This window comes from Stegodyphus dumicola, chromosome 2 (genome assembly GCF_044657685.1).
Source record: "Stegodyphus dumicola isolate Sdum_Otavi_A_Nest chromosome 2, ASM4465768v1".
NCBI classification, from domain to species: domain Eukaryota; kingdom Metazoa; phylum Arthropoda; class Arachnida; order Araneae; family Eresidae; genus Stegodyphus; species Stegodyphus dumicola.
This window is the reverse complement of record NC_140769.1, coordinates 118,891,074-118,903,328: the sequence shown is the minus strand read 5'-3', so window position 1 is coordinate 118,903,328 and position 12,255 is coordinate 118,891,074. Positions and strand designations below refer to the sequence as shown.

The window sequence follows — 12,255 nt, the reverse complement described above, 5'->3', positions numbered from 1 at the left end:
ACCTGGTCAAAAAGATATCTTCCATAATGTCTCTTCTTTTCGACTATGGTGTTGATCTATGCCAAACTGCATAATCTTTATGTTTTCGAGGTATAGCAGTGGTCTTAAACTGTTCATTTGTATATGATTCTCCCTTTCACATGCTTTCTTTAAATTTATATTGTAATGTATTTATATTGTAATGTAAGAATTTCTTTGACACAATTTTATTGTAACTTCACCATACCCTTATATCATTGATTATGTTTAATTGTATTTATAATCTTACTGCCAACATTATATCGGCATATTTTGTATATATTCCCTATACTTATCACTAAACAAATGGACTTATTGAATTGCTTCAACAAAAGACCTGTAAGTCTTTGTTTAGGTAATTGTAGTATGGCAATTAAGTTATACGTATGCACTTATAGTCCTTGACATTTAATGTATGGTATGTATATTGTATAGTATATCCTTCATAATATTCAATGCATGGTATTAATGTATGGCATTAATATTGCATTACATATATCTCTGGCCTTTTTATGCAGAACTTGTGGGTATTAAGTTTATATGTGTGCATTCCCAGTGTTGGGTATTTAATGTATGGTATGAATACTGATTGTTATCTACTGTATTGCATGAATATTGCATTATACATATTTCTTTGTTTTCACTTCTCGTATCTACATTGCAACGTATTCAATCGCAGTAATGGGGATTAAGTTATACGTATGCACTCCAAGTCCTCGGCATTTAATGTATGGTATGTATATTGTATAGTATATCCTTCATGATATTCAATGTATGGTATTAATATTGTATTACATATATTTCTGGCATTTTTATGTACAACTTATGGGTATTAAATATATATGTGTGCATTCCCAGCGTTGGTATTTAATGTATTGTATGAATACTGATTGTTATTTACTATCTAGTATGAATCTTTTCTTATACATATTTCTTTGTTTGTACTTCTCGTATCTACATCGTAACCATTTCGTCGCAGTATGGGGATTAAGTTATATGTATGCACACATAGTCCTCGGCATTTAATGCATAGTATGTATATTGTTTCGTATATCCCTCATGATATTCAATGTATGGCATTAATATTGTATTACATATATTTCTGGCATTTTTATGCAAAACTTATTGGTATTAAGCTTAATGTGTGCATTCTTAGTGTTGGCATTTAATGTAAAGTTTGCACACTGATTGTTATTTACTGTATGGTATGAATATTGTATTATATATATTTCTTTCTTTACACCTCTTGTCTCTATATTGTAATGGTATGGGGAATAAGTTATAGGCACGCACTCATAGTCCTAGGCATTTAATGTAGGGTATGCATATTGTATAGTGTATACTTCAGGATATTCAATATATAGTATTATTATTGTCTTATATATCTTTTTGGTATTTTTATGCACAATTTTTGGGTATTAAGTTTATATGTGTGTATTCCCAGTCTTGGGTATTTAAAGTCTCGTATGACTATCGTACTGTATACACTTATTATTATTTAAAGTATGGTATGAATATTACATTATATATATTTCTGGTATCCTTCTGATTTCGTATTATATATTTTTCTATATATTTCTTATTGTTATTTTTATGTATAATGTATTTAACTGCAGTCTATGTATTCTTTTATGTGTATCAACCAGGAAAACAAACACCTCCGATCTTTTAGCATATATATCTTTATGTGTACCACAATTTTTCTCTGCAATGTACTTATTAATATAATAGGTATATTCCCTGTATACGTATTGTTTACATATGTATACGCCTATTATTTTTGTGTATTTTATTGATAATGCATACATATCTGTATATTCATCATTCTGGTACTTACCTACATAAGTGTTGTATTTGTTCACCGCATATTCACTGCAAGTATTTATTGTATTGGTACCACCTGCAATACTATCTGTATCTGCACTAAATATATATGCTTTAAATCTCTGTGTAAATAATAGTATATATATTGCTTAATTATTGTAAACGACAGAATATATTACATCAACATGGTCTTGTACTTACAATTTTAAATATATCCTCACTATGTTTATACATTGAAACTTTTGTTCTAGTGCACACATTACCTGCATTGTATTTTTAATTTATTATCTCTATTGCACTGTTGGAGTTGAAAGTATGCCGTCGGTATATACCATCTATATTGTACTTATAGTGATGTGTATCTTTTATATATTGCATTTTAACAAAACCGCCTACCCAGTTGGAATGTTAATTTCCAACCTTTAATGTCCTTGGTACTTCAATACTTCTAATGCTATTTGTAACGTTCATGCCTTCTTGGTGCCGTTCCCCCATGTTAAAACCTTTATGTTATTATAATTCTTCTTGTATTCCATATTTGTTCATAATTCCATATTTATTGTATTTAATTATTATCATATAGTTACTTACTATTTCAACCATTTCTTATTATATCTGGCTAACTTAAGCATATTTAATATTATCTCATATAATATTTATGTTTATTATTTCTTTTGTAATTATTACCCTTGTTTAGACATGTAATTTTTTATTTGATTTTAATAAATTCCCAGTAGCTCTTTGGGTAGCGAACGGCACGGGGCCTGGATCCGACGTTGGGCTTCGGCGCCGCGGGGGGCTCTCATGTGTAGATCTCCTCTTTTTGTTGTTGTCTCTAGACAGGGGTGGACGCGGTGCTATACCGATTAACCTAATGGTAAAGGGACAGTGCCCGCGTCCTCCGTCACTTTTCACTTGTCACTTGCAGAAGTGTATCCCGTGATGGACTTGGATTTGTTTCAAAAAGCGACTGGCGGATATCTTTTCCTGTTACTGGTGTTATAACTTAAGATTGAACAGAACTGTAACAGAACTTCAGCTGTCGTGACAGTCTTTTGCCCTGGAATTGGGTACGCTTTGGGCCACTTCGTAAAAAAATCCGCGACAAGGAGGATGTATTTGCTTACATCTGTGGTCCGCGACAAAGCTCCAAATATGCCGAGAGCAATTCGCTGGAAAGGCGCTCGTACGTTGTATTGCTGAAGCCTTCCCCGGTTACTTCCGTTCGGGCCTTTCTTAGCTACGCAAGCATCGCAAGATGGCATCACTTCTCAACATCGATTCTCGTCGACCTCCAAAAGAAGCGCTCTCGAACCTTGTTTGGGATCCTCAAATAGCCGAAATACCTTCCTGTTAGGCTGCTGTGTATTTCCTTCAATCAACATCGACTATTTGTCCCGCCTTCCTAGCGTGCCTTCGTGGTGTAGTGGTCAGCACACTGAGCCGGTATTTCAGAGGTCCGTGGTTCGATTCCTGGCGAAGGCCTTGCTAATTTTCCATCTCTCCGGCCTCCAAAAATAAATCGTAATGTCTCTACAGAGTATTAAATTTCGAGGAAGCAGCAGCTGCCATTTCTTATTAGTTCCAGCGTCACTTTCCCATAGTCGATTTAAGACTCCATTTCGGAAGTCGAGGGAGTCCCACAGTGCTCAGTACTCTGTAGTACTGAAGATGGAAATGTCCTGCTACTTGGATTTTAAACCGGATGATTCCTTCAGGTCTATTAGTGGCTTAATATCAGGATCCGCCGATTGATCTTCTGTAACGTTTTCATTACTCCACGGATCTAGATCGGCTGATGTTGAAGATGTTATTTGCCGGATACTAGGATTCGCCAACCCGTACTTAGCCTCGGCTCTTGAACAATGCCTACAATGTGCAGGACAAGGCTTCCTGGATAAAGCATCCGCATTTCCGTGAGAGGAGCCTTTACGATGTTTTATCTCAAAGACATATTCCTGGAGTCTTTGAATCCATCTGGCTCTTTGTCCTTCAGGAATTTTGAAATGCAATAGCCAGGTTAGGGAAGCATGATCGGTCCTCAATAAGAATTTTCTGCCATAGAGATTATAATGTTCCTCGTTACTTTGTTTATATATAACGTAAAGGAACCTAATGAACTGTGGAGCGACTTATAGTTGCGTTCACTGTTGTATAATAACCAAGTCTAGGGAAGGTTTAAAATGCTCTTTTATTCACTCCATGAAATAATAACAGATAGTCCCTTATCGGGCTTACAGGAAAGCCTCCACTCGGGCTTTTAACTCAAGATAAGAAAATAAGAAACTAATCTGATGCTAAACAGACCTAGCCGAAGCTAGACAAAAATACGTAACGCAGTTGACCCTTAATGTAACCTAGCTGGCGATTATCAGCAGGCACGTACACGGCTGAGCGTAGCAGATTTGAGAACGAAGTAGCTGGATAACTAACACGTGCCACTAAGAACTCCTACGCTCTCTTTCTCTCAAAGTAATATGAACCTTCCTTAAATACTCCTTCTAACTCATTTGCATAAAACGCGATACTAGAAACTCATTTTGGTAGGGAATAGTAGATGGGAAACCAGAATAGACAGTAAACCATGTTTAAACTTAAAATAACTATTAGAAACTTAAAGTAACCTCTACAAGATAATAATCGAAACGTTCTATGGCTTTTACTATAGCGAGCAATTCTTTACGGTAACGCAATATTCCTCTCCGGTTTAGACAAGCATTTACTCCAATAGGGTTTTACTCTGTCTTAACCATCAATCATTTGGGAAAGGACAGCTCTCACACTTTCGTAGCTCGCATCTTGGTCTAACATGAAATGATGTCATCTAGGTTAATGTCTCTCAGTCTGGGGATATGCGATCTCAGTCCGGGGATATGATGTTAATGCCGCTTTCAACTGATTAAAGGATGTTTCGCACTCCTCAGTCCACACAAATTTTTGTGTACTTTCTCTTAATTTATGCAGAGGTCATACGATGTTGTAGAATCCCTTCATGAATCTTCTGTAATAGGATCAGAGTCACAGGAAGCTCCATACTCGATGGATATCCATAGGCTGTTCCGAGTCCTTAACTGCCGACACTTTCTCAGAATCTGTGCGGAAACCTTCGACGGAGATGATGTGCCCCAGTTAGGTGACTTCCCTGCGAAACAACTTGCATTTCTTCGGACTCAACTTGACACTGGTGTCTTTCAATTTCTGCAAAACCTTCTTGATATTTTCTAGATGTTCCCCGACACTACGGCTTACTAAAATGATGTCATCTAGGTAGACCAGACAAGAATCGTACGATAGGCTACGAAGCACTGTCTCCATCAGGCGTTCAAATGTTGCAGGGGCTTTATAGAGTCTAAATGGCATAACTTTAAACTGCCAGAGTCCTTTACCGATAGTGAACGCAGTTTTCTGTCTATCATCTTTGTGAATTTTCATTTGCTAGTATATTCGCTCTTGAGGTCCGGAGTGAAAAACCACTTGTGTCGAGATAGGGTACTTAAGAGTATCATCAATCCTAGGAAGAGGGTAAATGTCTTTCTTAATGATATTATTTAGTCTCCGGTAGTAGACACAAAATCTTGTCGACACCACTTTTTTCCGGACGAGAACTATAGGAGATGCCAATAGGCTTGTGGATGGTTCGATAATGTCAGTTTTCTTGCATCTTTTTTTGAAGATTTCCAACTTCTTCCTGTTTTTCGAATGGCAGACGTATGAGATGTTGCTTGATTGGAGAGTGATACCCCGTATGAATTCGATATTGCGTCAGTTTTGTGCTGCCAAGATATTTGGATATTCTAGAAAACAGGTCTTCAAATTCTTTGTTTTCTCTGCTAACGTCTTTGTTCGTTGGTTACGTTTGCACTCTACAGAAATTCTTCCAGTAATTCCCCAATTGCTTCAGTCGAATTGCAGGTGAAGCTTTGTAAACGCACGTGACTGGAGCGTATGTTGCTAGCACTTCACCCTTCTGGTTGGTTTTCGGTCTGTGGTTAATATTCGCCACTCTCACAAAGATGAAGTTTCTTGAAAGGTCTACTAATGTCAAGGCCACTAATAAATCTCTTGGATTATTTTCGGGGTATTCAATTATTCCAAATTTAAAGCTATTTCTGTTTTCTGTGGAGCCGGCTATTAATAATTCCGGGTCGGAGGGATGGTGACACCTGTTTTTATTGTTATTTGGTGAGCTGAAGGAATGGTATTTTTCATTTCAAACACAACTATATTTTCCTTTGCAGAGTGCATCTCACCATGTTTCAAGTTCAGTCTAAAATCTTGCTTCCGCAAGAAGTTCAGTCCGAGTATTAATTCGTCCGCAGTGTTAGCGACGAAAGCCAAGTGCTGGTAGGTCTCATTTCCGAAGGTAATGGTGATGTTAATTTTACCTGCGGTTGGGCGCTTATCCCAAATCACTGTCCGTAAAGCCACACAAGGCGGAGTCCAGCGCAAAATTTCGTTCAGTTCCCGAGCTACATCTGTTCTAACGATGGTTACATTTGCTCCCGTATCGATGATCATCTTACAAGGACGCTTGTTCACGTATCCTTCGACGAACAGTCTGTTATCTCCGCCGCTTATTGAAGAGATCTGTAGAGCTTTCAAAGGGCATCTCTGCCTGCACCCTCCATCCCGTGAGATTGTCGCATTTTAGTTTCTCTGGTTTGGTTTCACAGGAGCTCTCTCCCGGTCTTGGTTTACATCATAGTTCGTGGGGAGATGTTCTTCCAGTCCTCAGTTCCAGCACTTGATTGTTTTCTTTTCTATGTTACTTGAGTTCCGCCTTCTTATTATCTCCCGAATCTCTATTATTTCTTCTCTCAATTTTGCGACATCAAAATTTTGATCTTCTATTTGATCCGCTCTAATAGGATGACAATCTTTTCGAATTGCTTCTTGAGCTGTCTCGAACTTCATGGCGTAGATCATGGGAGATTTTTGCGAACATCAGGTGGACAGTCCCGGATGTGCTTGATGCGCCAATTCTTAATGTCAGTTGCCAGTTCTTGAAGACTTTCCGGGATTTTCTGCTAACAAGTTTTCAACTGTAGGAGGACACAGTTCTTTACACATTTCCCCCGAATCTCAGTTCCAGCGCATTCGAGAGGCTCTGAAGTTTTAAATCTGGTCTTCTTATAAAACTCCTAAAATGTCTGCAGCATCGCCGCAGAGTGATGCAGCCAACCGCGAGGTCTTCACGTGGGAGTCCCACTTGTTAGTTTCCGCCAGGATCGAAAACTAGGTCTTATATACACTCCATCATGATTTTGCATCGTATGTGTTTGGTTTCATTACCGTATGAAAAGGAACTGGAAACTTAAAATCTTCAGGCTTGTTCTTGGGCTGAGTCTAGTTTTCTTTCAAAATATATACTTCTTTCCGGAACTTTCTCAATTTTCTTCAATCTTTCTTCCACATCGTTCCACTTCCACCTGTTGGTGTTGTTCTTGCAGTTTTTCTTGTCCGGCTTTTAATTCTTCCTTACCCGACTTTGTTTCGCTCTTCATCTCAGCTTTCATCTACTCATGTCTGCCTTTTGTCTCTGCTTGTCCGGCCTTTACAGCTGCTGACAAGTCCATCAAAGTCTTCATTTCTTCCGCCTTGGCTTTTCCTGTAGGCGAGTCACTGGAATTCACTCACAAATTCCACGTCTGACACCAGTTGTTGCGTTCTACGGACTCGTGAATTTGGAGTAATTGATGATAACACTTGATGAAGAATCAAAACACCTTTTATTCGCCAGTAAGCGCTGTTACACAGGACAGTTCGAAAGACATGTTTATACAGCTTCAGGCTATAATGGTGAAGAGAGCTTCACGGCAAAACACTAAAGTACAGCTCTCGCCTCGGTCGATTGCTCTCAAGCTATATTAAATCGAGCTTCAAATAGACTCATTTATTAAATTTTACTCGAAAAACGCCTCCGATAGGCGCCGCTTAAAGTGATTAAAATATTACAGAATGAATTTTTAAAATTGAAGTAAAATTCCGGAATAAGTTCATTCCGTAAGACAATTCCGTAAGACAAAATTCAGGAATAAGTTCAAAAATAGGATATAGAAATTGCCAAATGGTACAGATATATCATCAAGCAAGGGATTAAGCCACTAAACAGTTTGATTTTTATTCAAGCCAACCATGTACAGATAAACATATTTTCTGAATTTTAAGAAACTAGACGGGACTAACCAGTTTAATAAAACGGCATTCTAAATTCATTTGTATTTTCGCGCTAAAATTTCTCTTCGCTTGTTTTGAGCTTTACATCTTTGTGAATATTCTATTCTAGAAAAAACTACTTTTTTTATTTAGTTATTTTTGTAATGAAGTTTTAGCAAAGAGCATAATAATCTGAGGCCACGGAATAAAATCGACTTGTGGAACCGCTGCGACCAACTCTCAAAAATAAATCAACAGAATGATGCTTTTATATTAAATATGTCAATCCTTCTTATGCGGGATTTTGAAGAACATAAAAGCGATGTGGAAGTCATCGGTTCATTGTAAAAAGCTGATGAAATGGCAAAAAGCTGATGAATTAGCTCTAAAAATTGGGGAAAATTATTTTATAACTATAAGTGGCTGGTTTAGCGGATGGAAGGAAACAGAAGATTCTGTTTACCAAATGCATTCTTCAGGAAGGTAAAGATCGTGATTTACCTGCTGCAGGAACACTGTTGTCAAATAAATAGCCTAAATATTTTACCAAATTTTGTCCTGAAAAAAAATGGCAGAAAGATCTTCGATGATTTAAAGGAACAAAGAGTTTAAGTATAATTAAAAGGCTTGGATAACGTCAGCAATTTTTAATGGATTCGTAACAATATTGTGTTTAATGTCTGCTGATGTGCCTGTATGAGACTGTCACAATTAATTTTACTAGTTTCTTGTTTCTTCAACAGCAACCTTTCCACTGTGAAATAGAAGACACCCTAGGTATACCTTGCCTAAATTCTGGTCCCGTATCCTGTAGAGTCAGACTAGATAGAGGAGGTTATGTACCTGGAGAAAGCATCTGCATTTTTGCAACTATAGACAACGGAAGTAGAGTGACTATAAAAAAGACTAAAGCCATCCTCACAGAAGTAAGTTAAAGCATATATCTTTGGAAAATAAAGTTTCAAATTGTGCTTCCATTTTTAATGAAATCATATCAGATAACAAAACTTTTGAATCTTGTGGTCAGTCTTATCTCAGATTATATTTAGTATCCGTCTATACTTAAATCCTTTTTACTGTACTATTTTTGTGTGTTAAAATAATTTACATTATTTTTATTTATTTGCTTGTTTATTCATTACGTTTTTAGGTAATAATTTTAGAGTTTATTTTTGTGTAATTTCCTGGCTACGCATTTTGTATGTAAATGCTTATCTCTTGTTTGAAAATTTAGATCTTTCGATTTTGAATCCAACAGTGTTTAAATTGTAAAAATAGTTCAAATAGAAACTTAGATGTAGTCAAAAACTCTTCTAACGGGCCATGGCAAGATTTCGCAATCTTTCGCCAGCCGAGCAATTTTCGTAAATTTTGGATAAACTCATTTTCTAATGTCTAGAAACCAATATTCTCGAAGCTTTCAGAAACTCTCACAATACCGTTTATATAGGGTTCCGACAGCCAGCAGTCAATCAGCAGTTAATTCTGAGTAATTACAAAGACTGCTTGTTCAAAGAGTTAGATGACTTGTGTTTTAGAGTTTGCTTTGTGAGTGATAGTGGTAATCAAATATATTCATTCTGTATTAATTTTGTTGGATGCATTAATTTTGTTAGAGAATTATTATACACAGCAGATGTGTATTAATTCTATTGTGTGTATTAATTCTGTTGAATGTGCATTAATTCTCTTGGACAAGAAGGTGATACCTGATTCAAATTCATGGAACACAGAATTAAGATTAATCCATAATGTTAGGAGAAGATACTGACTTCATTGCGATGATTGAAGTCGTTCTAACAGCACTTTTGTGTTTTATGTAACAATCTATTCCAAAATGGTATGTGAAATGGTATAGAACGATAGATCAGAAATACGATTTGGAAGTCTTAACCATCATATTCTGCCTTACAGTCCAGACATTTCATCCTATAATTTCGGATGGTGTGCTAAAGAATGTTGCGCGGGAAAAACTATTCCAGCCAGATGATAACGAAAAGGAGAGTGTTCGGAAACGGTTCCAAGAGCAACTTAAGGACGTTTATGAAAACGCTGTTTAACGTTTGATGACTCGATGGCGATAAATATCTAAATAATAATGGTAAATAATTTTGAGAAACTTTAAATCATTGTTGTTTCAGAACCTTCGACTAATTTTCTATTGAATACCTCTCTTATATGCATGATTCATAATTTTAGTTATCAAAGAAGACTCAGGTGTTGGAAACACTTGTTGACAGGCGCCCGGGCCAAAAGGCCACATCCTGTGTAGAGCTCGTTAGAAAAATGCATTACTTTTCTACCATAACGTGGAAAATGTCCATAGATGAGATGAAATCTCGTTAAAGTGCTGTGAATAAATCTTCGTATATGTACGAGTTAGTTACTCCTCCTAAGTCGATACCTCAGTGCAGGGGGTGGAGCTACTGGTTAGCTTGTCCAATGGAAATCCTGTAAAGGAAGTGCATCTACTTGCAAATCAGGTATTGGTGGGGAGGGGATATATTGTAATAAGCATAAGAGTAAATGTAAAGTTAACTAAAATGTATTTTAAAGTAAAAAGATCATGGGATGGAATAATGGGTGGCCTAAACATCTAATAAGTGAAGATAAAAACAAAAATAAGTGGGGAGATATTTAAAATTCAAAATAATATTGGCAAAACACAGATTTTAACTGAAGGTGAATTACAATGAATTACAATTTAAATTTACGTTAACAATTTCCATGCTGTGATTGAAAAGGGCGTGCTTTGATTACTCAGTTAAATTATTGATTTCATTAATTATTTCAAAAAAATAGAAACATTTTATCACCTGGATCAGTTAACTCTTTCATTTTGGGCATGTACGCTTTGAAGACATTATTCATAATTCTAATTTTGTTAATTCCAAAAATATTGTTGAAATCAGTGACATTCTTAATAAAACTTATAAATTCAGAATATTGATTTTTCTCCTGTGGAGAACTAGTGGAATTATTTGCACAAGAGCTTTGCTTAGGATTATTTACATTTGAAACATTCAGATTTTTGAACGCATTGCTAATATCAGATACATTAAATTGAATATTTGCCTTCACTGGCTGATTTTGTGCAGCAGTAGCCGAACTAGGGAGTTGACCATTAGGTTTATTACTAGAGTGTTAAGCCTGATTTTTCGCCACATCTGCGAAGGTGGTTCCACTTTTTACAGTACTGTGTTTAATCTGCTGACTAATTTTATTTTTTTGGAGCTTTCCGCACCCCGATATGACGCGACATGATTTTTTTAGGCAGTTACAAGACTTGGGTTCTTCTATTCTTCCTTTGTTGGGACAATCCATCGCCTTGTGTTCTAAAGAACACATTACACACTTTGGTTTAGCTGCTTCTTTTACTTTAAAGAAGCAGTTCTCCGAAGAATGGTGCTACTTTTGGCAATTATAGCACTGTGGCACCTGATTCTTGGACGCGTACTTTTCCACCTTCACAGCAAACAGTAATAAATCAGATACATAGAAGATTTTATCAGAGATATCATTTTTCATTATTTACACGAGAATTAAAGGCATATAGGGGCTTTCGTTCTGCGTCTAGTGAGTTAAGTCACTTTACCTATGGCGAAACCTTTAGCTGCTAATGCATTGGCTATGTCATCAGTCGTAGTAGTGGAGGATAAATCTCTAAAAACTACTTTTATTGGTCTGGCGTAATTTGAATTTATGACATAGTGTTCAATCATTTTCGCCTGAAACAGAGCACTCAGTATTCTGTGGTCATCAGAAGTCCGTAGTAGGATTTTCAACAATTCCCCATTCACTTTTCCGAGGAATTTGGCTTCAGTCTTAAGTGATAAGTCTTTTAAGAATTCCTCATGCGTAAGTTTTCCCGGATTCACCATTATTGGGGGGATAACCTTTTCTTGGCTGTTCGTCGGCTTCTGCTGCACTGCCTGTTGGCTAGGTGTAGTATTACTAGCACTTTCAACATTAGCATCATTATTTTCATTTAATAAATTAAATTTATTATTAGACTCAATATTCAGGGGTACTTTTTCAACTCTTTGTTTTAGTTATCAAAGAAAGGAATTTTAATTCCAGAAAGTAGAATTATTATTGTAAATACGGTAAATAAAATATTATGCAGATCTCGAAATTATGAAAAATTCCTTTTTTGTGTTTACTAAGTATTCCAAGGGAAAAGAAGTATAGATCAGGTCAAAAGATCCGGAGCCAGAGACGCAGAAAAGGTAATATTCATAGGTGCTAGTTGCTACT

The 12,255-nt window shown here is 36.5% G+C and overlaps 1 protein-coding gene across 2 annotated transcripts in view; it reads left to right on the top strand.

Moving 5' to 3' along the window:
• Window positions 1-12,255, top strand: part of Vdup1 (arrestin family protein Vdup1) — a 200,897-nt gene that overhangs the window by 164,305 nt on the left and 24,337 nt on the right. For both annotated transcript variants that reach the window (XR_004757158.2, XM_035352386.2), the window contains exon 4: window positions 8,742-8,924. Coding sequence is in view for 1 of the 2 variants with exons in the window: in XM_035352386.2 (XP_035208277.1) it covers window positions 8,742-8,924 (183 nt within the window). In the remaining variant the exon portion in view is untranslated. The remainder of the gene's footprint in view (window positions 1-8,741; window positions 8,925-12,255) is intronic.